Source organism: Staurois parvus, unplaced genomic scaffold (assembly GCF_062004578.1).
Source record: "Staurois parvus isolate SC_StPar_1 unplaced genomic scaffold, SC_StPar_1.0 ptg000353l, whole genome shotgun sequence".
NCBI classification, from domain to species: Eukaryota; Metazoa; Chordata; class Amphibia; order Anura; family Ranidae; genus Staurois; species Staurois parvus.
Window position 1 is genome coordinate 2,010,849 of NW_028318149.1, and position 22,892 is coordinate 2,033,740.

A 22,892-nucleotide genomic window follows, 5' to 3' on the forward strand; every position below is an offset into this window, starting at 1 on the left:
AGTATCATTTGAAAATGTACTGTTTTACAGTCTACTTTTGTACAATAAAACCGTTTGTAAACAAAAAAAAAAAAAATCTGCAAATTCCTTTTTTTGCTGTTGTGATCCGATTTTCTATTAGAGGTTGGCTACATTAATTCTCCAATGTCCCACTGTAGGAATGTAGCCACTCTATTGTGCTCACCCCTGAGATCGATTAGGGACTATGGAATTTGTAGAATGCATGGAGCCATGTACATAACTGCTATTAACCGTGAACTTTACAATCCAAACTAGAGGAAGTGAGAGGGTAAAAAAAATTGAGGTTAGAGAGCTCATAGAAGACATTACAAAGAAAACAGGTAATAAATTAAAAAAAAAAACAAACAGATTGCAGGACTATTAGGGAACATGTGCTTGGATGGTTTTTGGAAAATAAGGATATTGTTTAGTGTCACCAAGTTAAAACGTAAGACGACATATCAAAGAAACTGATGTGGTAACTCATAACGGACTGGATCTTAGGAGCACCAGCACATCATTGCTTTTTATAGTTGCTAATAAAAAAGGAAGAGCAGTTGGCTGTTTAATCTACAGAACATTCTTGCCCCATGCTCACCAGTTATATCTTGAAGCAGGATTTATTGATCCCACAATTACTAAAACTAGTCTTGGCCACAGGAGGTTCTAAATCTTTAAATAGCTATATCATAGCAAATATGTTACTGCTAGTTTTTCTCACACAGTTCATATTTTTTCACATTTTCTGTCATTGTAATAAATAGCTGTACGCACGTGTAGCGCCACGCCTGCATAAACTCACATGAGGGCATAAATCCCTAGAAACTTGGATGCACACAAGCTGTCTTCAGGGATTTATGCCAGTGTACAAGCACAGCATATATTGTACCTGTGTACAGCCATGTATTACTATGAGTGACTATACACTACAGTTCTGTCTCCTAGAAATACACATCAATGAGCTTCATAATTTTGAGACAGAAGAGAGTGGCCTGAGCATGCACAGGAATTCAAAACAGAAGCATGCTTTCTCCACTGATGCTGGGGACGCTCTTTCAACACATATAGCATCCTAGCAACTAGAGATGCACTGATACTGATATCGGTGCTGATACCAAGTGTTTTCAAGGGTACTCGTAAAAATGCTCTCGATACCTGAAACGGACACTTTGTGGTGCGATTTGCGTCAATACAAAAATGTATGGACGCAAACTGTCCCCCCCCCCCCCCCCCAAGAATAGCATTGGATTTGAACAGGAATGCGATTCCTGTCCAAATCGCATGCGGTTTCCCAACTGCTCCTGTGCGATCCCAGACTTATCATAGCCTGAGTTCACACAGGAGTGGTACGGGAAACCTCACTGCAACGATCCCATGCCAAGCGGAGAGTGGGAGAGAAAGGTGTGTGGGGATGTATACTTTGGTGTCGACCAGCAGGCGGAGGATGGAAGCAGATTGAGTGGCAATGCTCCGGATTCTCAGCTGTAGAACTCTGTCAACGATTGTGCCATTTTTTTCTCCATCCCACTTGCCACAAGCGGTTGTAAGGAGAGGAGAGTAAATCCCCACAGCTTTCTCTCCTCTCCTTGCAGGGATGACAGGGCTAGGCAGCTTTTGATTGGGGTGCCCTCGATGGTAGTTTTAGGCAACAACCTAGGCACTGACTGCACCCTGATTGGGTGCCCCTTCAAAAGGGAGTCCAGTACTGCAGGGCCAACTTGCTCTGAGTTCTAAGATGTTAATGGAAAGGTTGGCTTCTCTTCCTGACCATGTTCCTTGGACTGCTACGGATTGCAAAAATCCTCACCAGCTTGACAGACTTGTGTCTGTTGTGTCTGTTGTGATAACTTTCCAGTGACTGATTAAATCTCCTTTCCTCCAGACATAAAGAGTACCCCCTTGTTCTCTGTGATGACCTCAGGGTGAATAACTCTACACAGAGTTCACTATATGAACCACTGTTGTATTTATACATGTTGATCATTTCCCTCTTAATCTCCTCTTCTCAAGAGAAAATTCAGTTCCTCTAATCTTTCCTCATAGCTGATCTCCTCCATGCCTCTTATCAGTTTGGTTGCCCTTCGCTGTACTTTCTCCAGTTCAACATTTTTTGTGAATTGGTGCCCAAAATTTAACTGCATATTCCAGATGAGGTGTTACTAATTAATGATTTGTACAGGGGTAAAATGATATCTCCCTCTTCGGAGTCTATACCTCTTTTAATACAAGAGGATTTTGCTCGCTTTAGAAACCGCAGCTTGGCCTTGCATGCTATTGTTAAGCTTGTGATCTACCAGAACTCCCAGATCCTTCACCACTGATTCCCCCAGTTGTACTCCCTCCTAGTATGTATGATGCATGCATATTCTTAGCCCCCAAGTGCATAACCTTACATTTATCAACATTAAACCTCATTTGCCACATAGTTGCCCAATATAACAGGACATTGAGGTTGGCTTGTAAATTTGAGACATCCTGTAAGGACGTTATTCCACTGCATAGCTTGGTGCATAGTCTGAAAAGACTGAAATTATATTTTTAATCCCAGACCCTATATCGTTTATAAATATAAAAAACAGTAAGGGTCCCAACACTGAACCTTGGGGTACACCACTAACATTTAGATACACAACTAACCTTTAGATGTCCACACACATCATGTATTCCCCTGGTCTCAAGAAAGCAATTGCTTACCTTGTGGATTACATGTTAAACTGCTGAATTTGAAGCAATCTGTTGAGGGATTTTAAATCCTTAATATGCCAATTATCCCCACTAGGCTTTTGATGTTGTGAACAGGTTTGAGTAGAATCCCCTGAATTGGATATGGTGGTACTGGCACAACGACTCCCTGAAACAAGAGGCGGCTCTAGGCATTTTTCAGATCTATCTGTACATGCGCAGTTTTTGGCTGATATGAAAGTAGTAAGCAGTGAGATGACAGTTTTGAATTCGATTTGTACCCTGCTGAAACAACCAATTGAACCCATTGGTCTAGAACAGGGGTCTCCAAACTATGGCCCTCCAGGTGTTGAGGAACTCCAAAGTCCCATGAGGCCTTGCAAGACTCCCAGAGGCATGATGGGACTTGTAGTACTTCAACAGCTGGAGGGCCATAGTTTGGAGACCCCTGGTCTAGAACATCCGTAAACCACACAAAGGCAAGTAAATGGAGATTAGAGTCATCTACACAGAAAAGCAGAGCATAAGGCTGTGCAACAGCACATTCCTGAAATAAAGGGTCATGTTGGTTGTTCATTGTCCTAGTGCAGTTAGAGTGAAATTTGAGCAACAGCTGGTTGCAGGGTTGAGTCTAAGATTAACCACTTGCCTACAGGGCACTTTCACCCTCTTCCTGCCCAGACCAATTTTCAGCTTTCAGCGCTCTCATACTCTGAATGACAATTGCGCGGTCATGCAACACTGTACCAAACTAAATTTTTATAATTTTTTGGGGACAAATAGAGCTTTCATTTGGTGGTATTTGATCAACACTGGGGTTTTTAATTTTTTGCTAAACAAAACAGACCAAAAATTATGGAGAAAAAAAAAAGCTTTTTTTAGTTTCAGTTATAAAGTTTTAGAAACAAGTAATTTTTTTCATTCACTGATAGGCACTAATAGGCTGCACTTTTGGACACAGATGAGGAGTCACTGATGGGTACTGATAGGCTGCGCTGATGAGCACCGTTAGGTGGCACTGATGGGGCAACATGATGATCAGTGCCCTGATGACTTGTGTAGATGTCCCCCTGTGAAATGCCGCTTACCAGCTCTGCTCTCCTCCAGCATTGCCTATTTACCCAGTGATCAGTCGTGACTGGACACAGCTAGTCACATGGCAAAAGCGGCTGTGATTGGCCCGGCCCATGTGATCAGCTGTATCCGAAGGACATACATACATATATTTTTTTATTATCGTAAAATATTAACATGATTTTGCAGGTTAAAAAAAAATTCACTTTTTTTTTTACACTATAGCCTGTGTAAAGCACCCACAAGTCGGTGGATAGCTCCTGCGGAAAATGCCTACAACTCTATTCACCTACCTCTGTATGTGTCAATGTACTACAAAGCACAAAACAACGCACACAAAGTCCATTGAGAAAAATAATGTGTGCTGCGGTGGCAGAGGGGATTTGTAGTTTATCCATTCAAGATTGCAGTGAATGAATAACAGCTGTTTCAAATGTGGCAGCGGCTGCAGGAAGAACCCCTACCTGCTGTCACATGGCATGGTGCTCTGGTGTTTAGGGTGCAATACGTTGGTAAGGGATGAATCTATCCTTAAAACTTGAGCTTTTAGAAGTATTTCAAGCTCTCTACCTGCAGAATCTTTGAAAGAAGGAATATCCTCAACAGGTATAGTGAGATGTTTGTTTAATATAGAGACAGCATGATCAACTACAGGAATGGCTCACTTTGTGAACTTTTTCCACTGGAGAGAGTTCAGAAAAGATTTTGAAAGGAGTGAAAATTCTTTCAGGACAGACAGTTGTCAGGCTGCACATTCTAGCTGTTCAAAGACAAGGAAAGTTTTGCAGTGTTTTGCAGCCAAAGAGGCATAGCAGAGAGGAGTCAGCTTGCATGCAAAGCCAAGGCTTTTGCAGACAGTGCAATGAGCTTTTCAACATTCGCAAGCATGTTGCTTGAAGATCCTTCAATATAGTGACACCTGGGGAGTGAATTATTTTACAGCTTCTAATATTTCCTAAATATCCTCTTAATTTCCTTTTGTCTACAGTGGATATAAAAAGTTTACACACCCGTTAAAATGTCAGGTTTCTGTGGTGTAAAAAAAATGAGACAAAGAAATCATTTCAGAACTTTTTCCACCTTTAATGTGACCTAAAAACTGTACAACTCAGTTGAAGTAAAAATAAAAAGGTAAAATATGGTTGAATAAGTGTGCACACCCCTAAACAAATACTTTGTTGAAGCACCTTTTGATTTTATTACAGCACTCTTTCTGGGTATGAGTCTATCAGCATGGCACATCTTGACTTATGACAATATTTGTCCGCTCTTCCTTCCAAAAACACTCCAAATCTGTCAGATTGCGAGGACATCTCCTGTACACAGCCCTCTTCAGATCACCCCAGATTTTCGATCAGATTCAGGTCTGGGCTATTCCAAAACTTGAATCTTCTTCTGGTGAAGCCATTCCTTTGTTGATTTGGATTGATGCTTTGGGTCGTTGACATGCTGAAAGATGAAGTTCTTCATGTTCAACTATTTAGCAGAAGCCAGAAGGTTTTGTGCAAATATTGACTGGTATTTGGAACTGTTCATAAATTCCCTCTACCTTGACTAAAGCCCCAGTTCCAGCTGAAGAAAAACAACCCCAAAAGCATGTTGCCACCACCATGCTTCACTGTGGGTATGGTGTTTTTTGGTGATGTGCAGTGTTTTTGTGCCAAATAAATCTTTTGGAATTATGGTTAAAAATGTTCAACCTTGGTTTCATCAGACCATAACACATTTTCTCACATGCTTTTGGGAGACTTTAGATATGTTTTTGCAACATTTTGCCGGGCTTGGATGTCTTTCTTCGCAAGAAAAGGCTTCCGTCTTGCCACTCTACCCCATAGCCCAGACACATGAAGAATATGGGAGATTGTCACATGTACCACACAGCCAGTACTTGCCATTTATTCTTGCAGCTCCTTTAATGTTGCTGTAGGCCTCTTGACAGCCTCCCAAACCAGTTTTCTTCTCGTCTTTTCATCAATTTTGGATAAATGTCCAGTTCTTGGTAATGTAACTGTTGTGCCATATTTTCTCCACTTGATAATGACTGTCTTCACTGTGTTCCATGGTAAATCTAATGCCTTGGAAATTATTTTGTACCCATCTCCTGACAGACCTTTTAACAATGAGATTCCTCTGATGCTTTGGAAGCGCTCTGCGGACCATGGCTTTTGTTGTAGGATGCGACTAAGAAAATGTCAGGAAAGTCCTACTAGAACAGCTGAACTTTATTTGGGGTTAATCAGAGGCACTTTAAAGGATGGCAGGTGTGTAATGACTCCAATTCAACATGATTTTGAATGGGATTGCTTAATTCTGAACACAGCTACATCTCCAGTTATAAGAGGCTGTGCACACTTATGCAACCACATTATTTTAGTTTTTTATGTTTACTTTCCCCCTCCCCTAAAAGATTTCAGTTTGTTTTTCAATTGAGTTGTACAGTTGACAGGTCACATTAAAGGAGGAAAAAGTTTTGAAATGATTGATCTTTGTCTTTTTTTTACATCACAGAAACCTGACATTTTAACAGGGGTGTGTAGACTTTTTATATCCACTGTACATCCTCTAGGACTGGCATATCAGGATCCGACTGCAGTTGAGAAAAGAGTAGAAGAGGTATGGAATGTTTGAGCCCTGGACAAACATGGCTGTATTAAGACCATAATCTGGTCCAAGGAAATGTGACAGATGCAGAGAATTCTGCTTCCTGCTTGTTGCGTGCCTAAAATAGAGCTAGAATCGAATGCTGGGACTGATGTTAAAACAGACCACTGCTCTGGTGTAGGAGAAAAATCAGTGTTGAGTGTTGTGTGGGCCTTCAGCAGAGCAAATGTTGCACTGACTCCATTTCGCCCGTTGCAGCCAAAGCTACAACTGAGGGTATTTCACTGTGAAGTGAACAAAGCACTGTGAGGTTTCAAACTTTTTTTTTTTCTTACCTGCTCATGAGACTGAATTATTTACAAGTCCAGGCTTTGCCAGTCATGGTGGCCATGCCAAAGGGGTCTTCAGAGGACTGGGTTCCAAAGCTGAAGTGCCAAGGTGAGTGCAGATTCCATGGTCTGAAGCAACATTACAGACCTTTCCCACAGTATGGGGAAGAGGTACAGCTCAAGGATTTACAGAGTTTGCACTGATCTGGATAAACAGCTTTAATGCTGGCATTGGAAAACAGTGAGGAGTTGACTAGTTAAAGTAGTTTTAAACCTCAGACATGAAATATGAACAAAGCATATCCCTCTATAGAATGTACTTGTCTAAATACAGGGCACTAAGTGTCATTTCTCTCTGATACCTCGTTCCTCTGCTATTTGCATGAATCACTTCTGACAAGTTTTCCTGACACCAGACAAAAAAGGCGACAAGAGGATCTCCCACCCACAGCCTGTAATTGACAGGCAGACAAGTGTGTCCCTTCTCTCCAAATCAGCTTTCCTCACTGAGCTCTGCAGAGTAACGTCAGATCATTTTTTTTTCCACTTTGGCGATGACTCTGCTCCACACATAACATCTTTTAGGTTTTGTGGTCTACTCTAAAGTACTGATATAGATATATAAATTTTATTTTTGCTTGCTTTTATTTTCCTTTTATTTTTTCCCCCCAAACAAGTCACATAATTTGCACACCCCCACATATTAACTCCAAAAATATAATCAACTAAGGCTTAATAAAATATCAGTTAGTTATTAGTGCAAATGTTTTGTAACATAGCAGAATGGTAATGCTCAAAGCTTTACTTTACCCTTAAACTTTGCAAAAGTAACACATAGGTTTTCTTTTAGTACAGCATTGGGTAGTTATAACCCTTGCTAGATTTTTTTTCTGTCTGTTTCCATGTAAACTACTTCCTGTAGTAAAATTGTTAGTCACTTGAAAAATCTGACAGAGCCCCAGATAGCGATAAAAAAAAAAAAAAGAAAAAAACAAAAGGGAGGGGGTAAAACCCATATACCCAAAACTTGGCACACACTTTAACAAAATAGTTCAGTTGAAATACATATGAAGCAGTAACACAAAATGACCCTACCTTTAGAAGAGAGAGATTTATTTCCATTGTTGTCCTTCTGTCGGGCAACAGCCACAGCGATTCCTACAGGTGGATTACGCCCTTCTACTTCTCCTTGGAAACCCACTGTATCCTTTGTAAATGATTTAGTACTTCCAGGTCTATCTGGGTCTCTCTTAACATCCTGATGGGACACACTTTGCCCCTTTGCAGCTTTCACTTGAGATTGATCCAACCTCATGCTTCCAAGTCCCCCAAAAGGGCTTTTCTTGTCACTACTTTTCCAAAAAGCTGCCTCTTTCTCAAAATTTCCACTGTATTTAATAAGGCTCTGCATTGCACAGCCATCAGAGTGAATAAACGGATATGTAAAATCAGAAAGGGCTTTGTTGGAACTCAAAGTCTTTGGTTCCGCACATAGTTTCTTTGCGTCCCCTTTTCCATGACTCGTGAAATGTTGTGCTGATAAACCATCCATTTGCGAAGACATAAAATCAGTGATTTCTAAATGCTTCACTTTCTGTTCTGGGAGGTTTGCAAGGGGATGTCCTGTGTGCTGATGAGAATCTAAAAACCCAGAGGTCTTGCATTTTTCTTTAGAGTGGTCACCTTGCCTGCAGTAGGTAACACCAGCATCTTTTGTAGATATGGATGTTCTTTTTTCTAAAGAGCTAGCTGCGGGAGTGTCTATTAGTGAATCAGATACATTTTGACTTTTTATGGAGGAGTTACAGCAAATTACAGACCCCTTCTCCCTATATCCCTCCACTCTTTTAGGTTCATGGTTAGAAACTTCCTGGAGAAAATTTGAATACAAGACATCAGCCTTTTCATCCAGCTTGCCAACTTCCTTCCCTTTAAAGTCATGGATTTGGTTGCCAACTTGTGTAGAATCATTCTGTTCTTTCGATACCTCAAAATGAGGCTCACAAATTGGGGCTACTGTGGTCTTGATCTTATCACTGTCTCTGCTTTGCACTTTGATGTTGTACACAGAAGTGGGGGGAGGCTGTGAAAGCACTGGGGAAGAAGAGCCAATTTTACACAACAAATTTGAGGGATGTAATGAAGAGCAGCTGCACAACACATTCAAAGTAGTAGTTGGTGTCACCGCAGAATCACTGCGTTTTACTCGATTTAAACTTGCAGGTAGCAAAGTCCTTACATTTTCATCAAGCCTGCTTGCCTCTTTGACACATTTGTCATCCTCAGAGCCAAGCGATCTACCAAATGAATCACTCCCATGGTTACAACTACTTAACAGAGAGGTCTGAAGAGTGTTTGGAGACTTTTCACTGCTTCCCGACCAGTGGATCAGAGCTTGCTCAGAAATAAAGGCAGAAACATTGTCCCCAACCTTAGGCACCCGAGGAAAACCACTTTTCTTCCTCTCTTTTTCCACTTTAGTCTCTGAATCATGATCAGCCATTTCACCACAAAGTGTGTCCTCAGATATCCGTGCATCTTTTTTTGATGTGTTACACAACAGTTCATTTCTGCAAAACTTTTCCTTCGAGTCTTTGGAAGCGTCTCTTGAATTTTTGAAGGAGTGACACATTGCATCATTCTCATTCAAACGGGAATTCAGTGTCTGATTTGTCGAAGTCTTCCCTATAGATGGCCGAGGATGATAGGTTGACACTGGAGCAGAAAAGCAAAAGCCATCTAGAAAAATTATACAAAAAAAGAAGCTAAGTGGTTTGGTCACTCATACACTATGATGGCATAAATATTATTTTCAGTTTATTTACGATGGTAAAAGAAAAAAAATCAACATCAACATTGACTATTATTAATCCTTATGCTGCTTGCATTCGTAAGTTGATAGGAAAGTATATCATATTTACTTGTTTTAAACTTTTTTTTTTTACATTTCTTCAGCTACTTTCTGGTTTCCATGCCTAGACAAATGATGTCACACATCACAACAGTCTTCAGGAGGAGAGGGAGATTTCTCACCTCAACCTACCTGTGCAAAGGGCAGATAAATTTCAGGAGGTAAATGCTATATCATCTGCCCTTACTCAAGTTGGCCACTGCCAGAAATGCCAGGTGGTGTTTTCTCAAAATTATTTCTCAGCAAAATAAAGCATGGAGACATGGATGGATGGGGGAGTTTTCTTTTAATATTAACAATGAATTAAATAGCATGTTTGGTTTGTGGTTCCTAAAAGCAGTGCAGTTCCACTTTAAGGCAGTGTTAAACTCTGACTTTCATAGGATGGACAAGTCCTAGTATATCAATGAAACATTCCCCAGCACCTTTTCTGCATGTGTGCACAAACACAAGTATCACTCTTTGATGCCACCAGCCCCACATCAAACCATGCCCTTAAACTGAATTTCCTATGGGGACCACATGCACTGAGGTCTGGGACACAAAAGCCTGTTCTCACTCTGCGTTGCAAACATTAATAGAGACAACTGTCTAGGTTAAGTCTAGAAACTATGTTTATAGGCTTCATTGATAAATATGCTGTGACAATATTACAGTAGAACTATATGCAAAACTTTTTTTTCCCCATTTTGGATAAAATAAGGGAGGGTAATAACCCCTTTCAGATTTTTCTTCATCTATGTCCCATTGCAGAGATTTCCATTCACTTCCTGTCCCATAGGCAAACAGAAAGTAAGCTGAAATCCCTAAAAATTAAGGGAATTCCTTGGGGACCCCAGGTCACCAGAACTAGTTTTCCCATCGGAAGATTTCCCCTCTATTACTTTTATGGGGCAAACCCAAAATTAGGGATTTTTTTTTTACTTTTATTTTCAATGATAATGGTGAAAAGGACAAATAGAGAGGGGGAAATCTCTCAAAAGACAGCAATAAAAACCCGACAGGGGTTATGCTAAGAAAAAAACTGATGCAGTCACATCTAATGACTGGTAAACTGCAATAGATTACATTTTTGGTTTGGGGTTTAATACCGCTTTAAGAGCTAGGAAAGATGGGCATGTCAATATCACAAATGGGAACAGTCAAGTCTAAAACAGAAGGGGAACAGTTTAAAAGACAACCCTATCTTGTATTTATCATGCTTCACAAAGCAGCTGCTGTGATGTAAACTAAACAATGGGATATAGAGTTCACTTAAGACAAAACTCCCCTTGGGATTGGGAATTTTTAGCCAATATATAGACAAAGTTTTCTTTAAAAAAAAGCAATTAAGAATAACTTATTACAGAATATCTAAAAGATAACACAATTTCCACATCAGTCAATTGTTACAGAAAACTGAAGTACAGCATTACAGTATATCATGCAAGCAGAGACTCTGAACAGAGTACCAGGAGTGATTTCTGTAACAATTTGACTGAATTTATGTTATCTTTTAGATAATATGTTATAAAAGTTAATTGCTTTTTTTTTTTTTTTTTTAAACTATATTGCCTAAAAAAGTCCCAATCCCAGGGGGAGTTTTGTCCTAAGTGAACTTGATAATAGGGATGTTGGCAATCATGTGGAAAACCTCCTATACCTTTCAAAACAGTGGGATATCGGGCAAATTTGTAGTGAATACTCACCCCTAATTTTATATCCCTTTGAGCTTACTACTGTCTGCCTCTCCAGTCATTTATCTTCTTCCGGTTGCCGTGATGACATTCCAAACTGTGTGGTATTTGGGCAAAAAGGAAAGTCTAGTAGAACCCATCCTTTAAAAAGGGGCACTATCAGTTCTCCCACAAAATGCAGTGGTTAGAGCTTTACCTGCTTTGACTACAGCAGTTCAGGAATGTGTGCAAAACACCAAGACAAGGCCAGCCATCGGCCCTGAAGACCTAAGTGTAGCTACTGGGCTTTGCTTAAATCAGAAACTTCATTAAGCAGAAACACAGGCTAAAGAATAGGAGAATCAATCCAGTGTGGAAATGTGATAAAAACATACATTCACCTTTATCAGGATTTGACACACTCAATCAACTAGATTTTGTCTGGTGGGGTCATAAAAGAAATGTAGGAGGCCATGGCTGTTTATCATACTTGTCTGGGGGGGGGGGGGGGGAAGGATGAAGCACAATAGTTTTGTGAGGACTATCACAATCTCAATATGATGGTCTGGTGCATACAGCTTCCGCTGTACTGGCAATGATGACGTACATCTCTTTTTTTAACTTAGCCACTGATATCTGCAAGTAATCATTAGACAAGTTTAACCTATGGGGTATTTAAGAAGGTGTATGAATGAATGGCACAGCCAAGCTTCATACTAGAGCCCAGTTTATCCCAAGGAACAACTGAGGTTTATCGTATATGATATTTGTCTATACTGCCAAAAGTATTGGATCGCCTATCTTTACGCGCACATGAACTTTAATGGCATCCCAGTCTTAGTCCGCAGGGTTCAATATTGAGTTGCCCACCCTTTGCGGCTATAACAGCTTCATCTCTTATAAGAAGACTGCCCACAAGATTTAGGAGTGTGTCTATGGGAACAATTGACCATTCTTCCAGAAGCACATTTGTAAGGTCAGGCACTGATGTCCGATGAGAAGTCCTGGCTTGTAGTTTCCGCTATAATTCATCCCAAAGGTGCTCTATTGGGTTGAGGTCAGGACTCTGAAGGCCAGTCAAGTTCCTTCACCCCACACCTGCTCATCAATGTCTTTATGGACCTTGCTTTGTGCTGGTGCACAGTCATGTTGGAACAGGAAAGGACTACCCCCTAACTGTTCCCACAAAGTTGGGAGCATGAAATTGTCCAAAATGTCTAGGTATGCTGACACCTTAAGAGTTCCCTTCACTGGAACTAAAAGCTCAAGCCCAACCCCTGAAAAGCAACCCTACACCATACTCCCCCCCCCCCCCCCCCCAAACTTTACACTTGGCACAATGCAGTCAAGCAAGTAATGTTCTTCTGGCAACCGCCAAACCCAGACGCGTCTATCAGATTGCCAGAGAAGCGTGATTCATCACTCCAGAGAACACATCTCCACTGCTCTAGAGTCTAGTGGCGGCGTGCTCTACGCCACTGCATCCAACGCTTATTGCACAGGTGGCATCCTATCAGAGTACCACGCTTGAATTCACTGAGCTCTTGAGAGCAACCCATTCTTTCACAAATGTTTGTAGAGGCAGTCTGCTTGCCTAGGTGCTTGATTTTATACACCTGTGGCCATGGAGGTGATTGGAACACTTTAATCCAAAGATTTGGAGGGGTGTCCCAATACTTTTGGCAATATAGTGTACTTGCTGTAAATATCTTTACAAAAAAAATTGCAACATTATGTCAAAGATAATTGACAAAAAACAAAAAAAATTACCTCATGGTCTAGCCATATAACATGTACAAAATTATAAGTGATAGATTAAAGTGATTGGAAAGTCAATTTTTTTTTTCTACTAAAATAATAAAACAGATTTATACTTGCTTGCTCTGTGCAATGGTATTGCATAGACGTGCGCCTTACCTCCTCTTCTAGGGTTCCCTGCTGACGATCTTTGCCCCTCATTTATTTGCCCCCATTACCAAACTTGCTATGGGGGCAGATGTGCAGGCTCGCTCCTGACCTGGGGCTGTATGTGCCCCTCGTTCTCTGCTCACTGGATATGACTTACAACAGCAGGAGCCAATGGCTCCCATCGTTTTCAGCCTGAGAGACCAAGAAAAGAGAGAAAGATGACCTGCAGCCGTGCAGTCCTGGATCGATGCAGGAGTAAGGTAAGTGTTTGGGGGCACAGTGGAAGTTTTGTTTTTTTTAAACCTTAAAAACAGATTGTAAACCTTTGTGTATGTGTTACAGACATACTATACTCACCTACTCTGTGTAATGGTTTTGCGTAGAGCAGCCCTGATCGTCCACTTTTGGGGTCCACCCGCCAGCACTCCTTGCTCCACCTCTTCTGCCAGTGCCCCCAAAGGAAGCTATAGAGGCACTCGTGCAGGCTCGAATCCAAGCAGCGCTACCTGTGACTACAGACAGACAGTGCAGCTTGACACTGCCCCCCCAGCTCCCTCATCTCAGAATTTGATTGACAACAGCAGGAGCCAATTCATCTACACATAAGATTTTCTCACCATAATGCAGATAATGCATTAAAGTGGTTGTAAAGTCAAATATTAAAAAAAATTACTTTTTGTCATAAATGAATACATTTTAATGTAAATTTACATACAGCTGTGAGTGTACTTCAGAGAAATGCTCCAGAGGACCAGAGAATAGTAGGTGGAGATATGATGTCACACAATCCCTAAATTCTACATGCCCTCCAGCCTAGACTCAAGAACATGCAAAGCTATCTGACATCTCTATGCCTGTGAGCATGTCTCCTGAGTGCATTCAGGGGCATGCACAGGTTCCAGTGACTGTTAGCTCTGCTTACAGCACAGGATCTGTGCTAATCAGGAGAAAGCTGGTAGGAAGGGGTTAATGTTAAAAATCCTAGGAATCCTGCAGTCTAAAGTGGCAATGTGGACCTGGAAACATTCTCATGTAAAACTCTGTAAACAGCAATTTGCAAGCTAGGTGCTGTGAATAGAGCAGGACAATAATCAGCTCTCAGCAGACGTACCTACATAACGACTGCATTACTGAAGTTATCTATATCATAAATCACTGGTGCTGAATTCTCGATCTTGTGAAGGCAGAGACCAGCGGGGAGAGGACACCCGCTCCCCCCCTTTGCCGTGTATTACATAGAGGCTTATGCTGGTCTTCAGCACAGCCTGTCACTCACATGAGAAGGGGAGTGGCAACACCATTTTTCTGCTTGTGTAGGATTTATTCTGTTCAGAAGAGCAGGAGGGATTTCTGGAGAAGGGGATTGCTTCAAGATACCAAACTAAGCTCAAATGCTTAGTAAAAGGTAAAATCTATTCAACTGCAGGATTAGATTGATTTTAAGTTTACAACCACTTTAATGTAAAAAAAAAAAAAAAAACCCCTGAGAGCTTTAAATCCACTTTAAGCAGCAATTTTACTACCACTGCTAAATGTGACAGCTCCTGATCAGGGCTACTGGTGGTTAGAAGCCTGTGGCCGTCAGTGTCCTAAAAACCACAATTAATCCCAGTCAAGCTCATTCAGCTGTCAGCTGGGCATTCCTGGATGACAGGTAAATGTAAACAAAAGGGGCAGTAAATGTGTAAAAACACACAGACGATTTGGGTCCGAGATGGACTTTAAAGGTGGGAGCACACCCAAAAAAGAAAAAACAGGTACCTGTTAACGCATTTTCTGGAAATCTTACCAGGGCAACATTGAGAGAAGGCTCTGTCCACCTATAAACAGGAAACACATCCACCATTATAAAAAAAATGAGCTTCAAACGTCTGAGCCTAAGTAATACAAAACAGTACCAAAGGAACAACAATTAATCTATACATATTAGCTGTGCTGCGCTGAAAGATTCTGAGAAAATGAGTTACCAGTTATCCAACTCTGTTTTCTTATGTCATCTTCCAGTGCAGCATTGAGAGGGTCATCAAGCAATTCTTGGGGGAAGGGGAGGGTAGCTGGTAACCACTGTCAGGAGGACCTTCCTACCAAAGGACTGATTCTGGCTGGTTAAAAGGTCTCTCCTGTAATGGAGGATGAAGGTTTGAATGCTCGTCCATGTCATTACCCTGTAGATCTGTTCAGATGGACCTCCTGTTCTCCCCGCCCAAGATGACATCCATGAATATGTTGCAATTCTTTTGTGAGGTGTTTTTTTTATTGTGATTAATAAGTATATGTTATATGTTATAGCATTTCTTATCCATCTCTTGATGGTGTTTTTGGAAGCCCTTTTAACCTGAAAAAAAGGCAAACATAACCATGTTCTTCCTCCATTCTTTCGTTTTCTCTAGATAGGCTATGAGACATCACCTAACATCTAGGCTGCAGTATGTTTCTTCTTTTTTGATGGAAACTTTAGGTAAAAATAAAATCTGGATCTGGCTTCAAAACTAACTTGCCCATACCTATGGTGCAATTAGCAGGACTGTGGCTTTTTCCTTGATAATTTTTTGAATTAAACTTGGGAGTAGATAAAAAAAAAAAAAAAAAAAAAAAAAAAAAAAAGCACAAGTCAGTGGAAACTCTCACCACTGTGCCATTGTTCTCTGACAGGGAAAATAATTTTACTTTCTTGATATTGGATTTTGCCGCAAAGAAGTCTAACAGGTGATCCCCATTTCTCTGTAAGCCAGTTGAACATTTCCTGGTCTAAAGACCACTTCGTCTGCCTTAGATTTTTTCCTGCCTAGGAAGTCCACCACTAAATTTTGCTTTCCTTTTGAATGGACTGCTGAAAGGGATAGTAGGTTAATCTCTGCCCAATTTAGGATGCTGTCTGCCAGAGTCATCAAGCAGTAAGGTTCCCCCTTGTTTTATGTAGGAGATGGTTGTGGCATTGTCCAATACAAATCTATACCTGCCTCCCCTTGACTTGGACTTGTAAGTAATGCAAGACTTGTTCCATCGCCTTCAATTCTCTCATGCACTGGAGCTTCTCTGCCCAAATCTTGTCCCATGCTTCTTAATCTAGTTCTTCTAATTGCGCCCCCTATAACCATGCGCTTGTGTACATCTGTGGATAGTTGAAATATGTTTGTATGAACCATAGTCTTCCTGTGCAGTATGTTTTCTCGTTCAGCCACCATAGCATTGATTGCTTGACCTGAAGGGGGATGTACACTGATTCTTCAAATGCCACTGTAATTCCATCCCACAGGAAGAGTAGGAAGTTTTATATAGGTCTTGAATGGAACTGGGCCCATTTCCTACCGGTCACTTATGAGACATGATGATTTCATAATATCCTGAAACTGGCTTCGGTTGTGATGTCTTTCATCAATTTTGCAAGCTTTTCTTTTGCAAGAAAGATTCCTGTCTGGCTGGAGTCTAGATTGTATCCCAGGAAAGTTAGAAAAGTCTCACCTGACACCAGCCCATATTGTTTGTTCATGAGCCACCCAAGGCTTTCTGGATACTATATAGCTACCTGCAGATTTTCGGCCAAACTTTCCATGGAGTCTGAGAACATGAGGTTCTTTAAATATAGAAACATTTCAATCCCTTGCAGTCTTCGTCCCTTCAGTACTTCTGCCAGTACTTCTGTGAATATCCTCAGTGTTGAGGAGAGACCACATGGCACAGCAGTGTATTGTATCCCACGCTGCCCTCTTATTGCAAACCTCAAGAATTGTTGGCGATTGTGCTTGATCGGAATGTGCATGCAAACGTCCCTGAGGTCTAGTGTAGCCATGACGGTGTCAGATAGTAAAATATTTCAGAGGGAGTGGATTGACTTCATACAGAACGTTTTGTATAGTGCGGTTTTGTTTAACGCTTTTACATTTAGAATAAGGATGGAATTTTCCTGATGATTTTTTCCTGAAAAAAAACAAAAATGGGAATAAAACCCCTGCTCCTCAGTGGGAACATAACATATTACTTTCTGGGCTGGAGCTCTTCTAAGGATGTCAACATTCCTGTTGCCTTGTCTGTTTTTTGGGTGTTAACGGCCTCCTGGGGGGAGTAGTAGAAAATTCCATGGTGCATGCTACTGGAATGATATTCAAGATAAATTAAATTAGTCTGCTGTCTCCCACTGTGGAAAAAATGTCACCAGTCTTGCCCCCACGTACCTTATGAAGCCTGACTGGAATACTCCCAGGACATTGCCAAGTAATTCCAGGACATTGCTAAGTGAGGCCTAGTCATTAACTGCTTACCCCTACCATCACAGGAGTGAGCTTTTTCTCTGGTTCAGACCCCCGCACATGCTCTCTCTCTCCCCCCTGATGTAGTATTATCTGAGAACGCACTCCTGTGATTGCTCCTAATGGCCAGGCCTCACTTAGCAACATCCTGGGAGTATTTCAGTCAGGCTTCATGAGGTACAAAAACAGCCTACACCTATAGCAAGGTCAACTTTAGTCAGAGCTGCACATTTTTTATCTACGGACACCCCTTATCTGCATAGGCAATTTTTTGGTAAAGGTGAACTATCCTTTAAATGGGGGCTGTGCTGTCACCTTTACTGAGGCAGCACATACCAAGGCATCAGAAATATAGAACACTGGTTTGTTCAATATGTACAGTGTATTGAGATACTTTTCTCTGGGTGTTTCTGCTCCTAGATGAGCTTGGAACTGGCTCAACCAGAAAATAAGCATAAAAGGGACACACATGTGGTGGCCAGTGCTGGTTTGAAATTGTCCTTTTTAAAATGCCCTTTTCAATAGTGCCACTGCTTTTATCTATTAGGTCCCCAAGTGGATAAAATTGGTGGTCTTTTTAGAGAGGGGTATCTAATTTAGGATATTGTCCAGGGATCCATACCACCTTCTGCAAATGGAACTCTGCATTTCAGTGAGGCCAAAACATGCGTGTCTGTTTAGTTTGAAGGCCTCTATACATTTTGTCATATAAGGAGAGTTCAGTGTACTCTTCCTTGATGCCCAAGGTTTCACAAATTGCTTTCAACAGTTATTACGTTTCTTCTACAGGAAAAAGGGATTTTGGGGTTTTTGCGTCTTCTTCTGTCGATTCCCTATGTTAGCCTTCTTCAGACTAAGAATGAGAACTTTTCTCTGGTTTCCTCTAGTTGGCCCAGCTCCTCCCAACTGCATGTCCGAACTGCTGCCTAACAAGTGGGATTGGTTACAGGAACCAGTGTAGTTTGAGATTTTAAACTTCGTGCTAGGAAGCAGATGGAGAAAAAAATGGCTCACATTTCTTCCTTTACTGAGCTAACAAGACCCTTCAGCAAACAGGGATTCTTTAGCAAGAAACTTGCTGATGCACTTCTGGCATATGGGTTTAGACCAATTAGCAGAAAGTTTGGCATCACAAGCAGCACATTCCTTGGGGTGGACATAAGATCCACTAGTCTTAGGTTTCTTCCCTACTGGTGCCTTGGTCTAAAAGAAAAGACTCAAGGAACCAGTCTGGAGTATGCAAATACAAAAAAAAAAAGGGGGGAGAGCCCACCAAAAAGTACAAGGAAGTAACTATTGTGTGATCTCCAGATTACCTTGAAGCTGTCCAGTGTGGCAGAATCTGCAGGGCAGGCAAACGGTGTTGCTTCACTGCTTCCAACTTGGTCAGCTGTATGTGCCTCAGCCTATACAGACTGTCTCAGCTCTGGCCCCCGCGATAAGTTAATGTACATACCACCATGCCGTTTCCCTGGTTGACAATCAGTGTGGTTTGTGGCCAAGAAGCAAAAAGGGACCACCGACCTGGATATTCTCAAAGTGTGTCAACAGCCCGGAAAAGACAATCTGTTTATGGGGCCGAAGTGATGTGTACCACAAATTCATCATCCAAGAAGACAATCCCTGAAAGTGCGTCACTGGAAATAATGCAGGCAAACCAGCTGAGGCGCTCTAATAGGGTCTGGAGTTTTCTTCTGCTATGCCACGTTGGAAACCACGTGGGTGAACCAATCGCTGTTGAGGTCACACAGCTCTAACACAAAACAACTTTCTCACACAAGTGTCATTCCAGGTTATAAATTCAGAGGGTTTGCCTGGGAAAATGCCATACTGGGTCTGCTATAGATGCACCACAACTGGGGGGATGGTTGCGGCCTCCCCGGTGGGAGGGAAACCTTGGGCTATCTACATAAAAAAAATGGAGAATGCGAAGATGAAAAAATATGCCTTTTCTCTCCTGTGAGCCCAGTCTAGGCATACCAGGCGATACGGAGACATAGCGGGACAGGGAAACCCCTGCATCTAGCACGACTGCCTAAAAAATCTGCATAAAACAACAAACATGTAACTCTTCCTGTTGGTCTGGAGGAAAAGCAAAGAACTGAAGCTGTTTTTAGGTGGGAGGAGCCTTCCCTCAAAGCTGCCCTAGAAGATGACCTTTATACAAGCATACAGCCTGGCTGGCCAAGAAAAAAAAAAAAAGGGAAAGAGTGTACATACCTCCACTGAACCCTACCAGGCCACGTCCCCTCAAAATGGGCAAGCGGATACATTGCCAAGTGAGATCACCCTGGCAAAGCACCTTGTCCCCATGTTGATGAGGACAAGGGCCAGGGTTGTGGGGATTTGCGGGCAGGGAGTTTGGCAGGTGCCCAATAAATATTTATAAAAATATTGGAGACCCGATAAAAAATAAGCAGGGGCCTAGATATCCCCCCTCCACCCCAATATGGATGAGGAAGGGGTATACAGTACAAGTAAATAAACATACACTTTACCCCATCAAACCTTCCTTTGGGAGGACAGCTAACCAAATCCCATCTTTCCATATATAGGAGTTGGTTGACTCCTTTCTGGGGCTTGGTTTGGTGTACCAAGTATATGGTACAATCACTCAGTCCATCTACACCAGTATAACAGTAAATAAATATATTTTTTTTTAAAGTGTAATGCAATTATTTAATGATCTAGGTTGTTAATATTTTTTATGATAAAGTTATGAAAATGGGATTAAATATTTTACATGTTTCACAGAACCTAAGGAAGTGGGCACTTTGACCCATGAAACACAACACGTACTTGCCAGGACTCCACCACTTGATCAGCATGTACAACAACTGAAGTCTTAGCCACTTTAAGATTTATTCTGACATTTCTCACATATATGTAAAAATCTGCATTTTTGTGCTAGAAAATTACTTAAAATACCCAAAAATATTTTTAAGTAGAGGCCGTAGAGAATAAAATGGGGGTGTTGCAATTGTTAGTGCCATGCATTATTTACGCAGTGGTTTTTCAAACGCTTTTTTGTTGGAGAAAAAAATACACTAATTTTAGTGCACACAAACAGAATACCTGCTTAAAAGCCTTTACAAGTTACCCCTTAAGATTTACAAAGGAGATCAGGTGCTAGAATTATTGCTCTCGATCTGATGCTTGCAAATCGCTGTTTACATATGCGTGTGGGAACGCGCACGTTCGCCTTTGCACATGAGCAGGAGGGGCACTAAAAATAAATAAAAAAAAAAAAGTGTGTGTATACATCTCACACACATACACTATTTTTTTGTTCTTTTAATTTCACACTGTCTACTGGGACTGTGCCTTGTAAGTGCTTGCATCAGCTAGGTATAACCACTTCAACCCCGCAAAGTACCGGTACATTGCTGGGGCTGAAGTGGTTAAATAAAATGCTAATAAGAAATGTAAAAATACTGAAGGGTGAGGGTAACCAGGACAGACAAGTTATAATTGTACAGGATGTAGAATTCATGAAACCTTATAAATAATGTATTTTCTGGATCAAGAGTACAGACTTTTTAAATAACTAAGTTATAAGGTTTTTAAATAATGGTTTGAAGTGATGTCACTACACTTGTAGTCTATTGTTTACTTCCTCTAGCTCAGCTCCATAACTCTATACAGACCTGGAGGAAGACTATGCAGGAGCCCGAATGTGGTTGCAGTGCTTTACAAGCTCAAAAAAGAAAAAAATAAATAAATACTTTTTTCAATATAAGTTTGATTTTTTTTTTTTTTTCTACAAAAGGTGGAACATGCTTTTAATACAAATACTGTGTGTAAAACAAATCCGGAAATATCAAAAGAATGTTGAAATATCTTTGCAAGATTCTGCTAAAATTACAAAAAGGTGTGTTACCTTTTGGAGGCTCAATCAGATTCCGTGGCCCCATATGAGTCAGCAGAGGGCTACCACCTGTAGAGGATTCCAGGTGACTTATAGGAATGTAGGAATGGTACACAGTTCTTCCTAAGTGTGGGAAGCCTACAAATGGAAGAGAAAAAGTTATATTGCTACACACATACAAAAATGCACACTACAAAGGCACCTGTAAATAAAACTAATAGCACAGCATAGTTACTCATTTAATTAGTGACTTCCTTCTTCAAATGAGAAGTTGCAAGTCCCGTCTTAGTTTCAATATGATAGCAAATAGTGGTGTGAACAGAGATTGAAGAGATTGATTGCCCAGTGTTCAATTACTATCTGACTACCTCTAAGGCAGTATGGTGCAGCACCAGGTAATTTCTGTACACCTTTTCTATAAATCTATAGTAATTACATTTAAAAAGTTGTGACTGGCTATGCATAGGAAAAATTCAGTTTTTAGGCCCACGAACACAGGTGCTTTTTTTTTCTTTATTAATATAACATTCAGTATAGAAATGGATCAATATTTAGATAATGCTTTTTTTTGTTTATAAACCTGTGATCAAACAGTATTGCACCTGTGATCATCAGATAACGGGTGCAATGCCACACTCCAGCAGACTGTCAGCACAGCAGTCTACCCACACCTGTGATATAGGCAGACAGCTGGCTCAGGTTTACACCAGTGCGGCTTTGAAATCATGCTACTTCGTGCAAATTCAAAGTTGACTATTCAGTCCAACTTCATTGTAGCTTGCTGACACTCTTTGCAGCTTCATTTAACAGAGGTCAATGCAAGTTGCAAGGAAGTCACACAAAAATTGTGCAGGAACCTTTCTTTAGTCGCACGGATTTGAACAGTTGGGGTGCGACTTTGAAATCTCAAGTCGCATGACAAGTCGCACTGGTGTAAACCAGGGTTCACTGAAGTCCAGGAAAATCACTGAACTAGGAAAGTGCTCAACAGCACCCTCGTAATTCATTGAGAACAAGCTGTCTGCTGCAATGGCTGACGGTAGCTGTAGTTCATTCAGAGAACTGTGTGAATGAATGATGCGGCCTTGTGGGTGGAGCTCCACAAGGCCGCACGTTATTTGAATTGTAACAGCAGGTGCGAGTAGAAGATCCCCCACCTGCAGTCACAATAGGGAATGGGTCGGGCTGCAACCAGTGATTTAGTAACATGGCACACCCTAAATATGGGTGTAATATGTTACTACAGGTGAACTTATCTTTTACTAAAAAAGTTCAGACACGTGGTTCTCTACCTCTACAAAAGTAGACCCTCTCTCACAGAAGAACATCAACCCTAAAAAACGTAATGGGGCTGGGGCAAAAAGCAATTACAATTTAATTCCCATTCTAGAATACATGTCAGGCATCCCTGATTGTAAAGGTTTGTTTTTTTGGGGGTTTTTTGTTATTAAAAAAACATGTTCTACTTACCTGCTCTGTACAACATTTTTGCACAGAACAGCCCTGAACCTCCTCTACTGGGGTTCCTGCCAGCGTTCTTGGCTCCAGCTCTACTTGTGCCCTCATAGCAGCCACTAGGCTGTATGCAACTATAGGTCCCGTCCCCCACTTCCTCTT

General features: G+C 41.2%; 1 protein-coding gene across 6 annotated transcripts in view; it reads right to left on the reverse strand.

Annotated features, from left to right (window-relative positions):
* TNRC18 (trinucleotide repeat containing 18) overlaps positions 1-22,892 on the reverse strand; it is a 454,956-nt gene that overhangs the window by 387,927 nt on the left and 44,137 nt on the right. For all 6 annotated transcript variants that reach the window (XM_089684713.1, XM_089684717.1, XM_089684716.1 and 3 more), the window contains exons 3-4: positions 21,288-21,413; positions 7,782-9,425 (exon numbers count right to left, since the gene is read on the reverse strand). In XM_089684713.1, the coding sequence (XP_089540839.1) occupies positions 7,782-9,425; positions 21,288-21,413 (1,770 nt within the window). The remainder of the gene's footprint in view (positions 1-7,781; positions 9,426-21,287; positions 21,414-22,892) is intronic.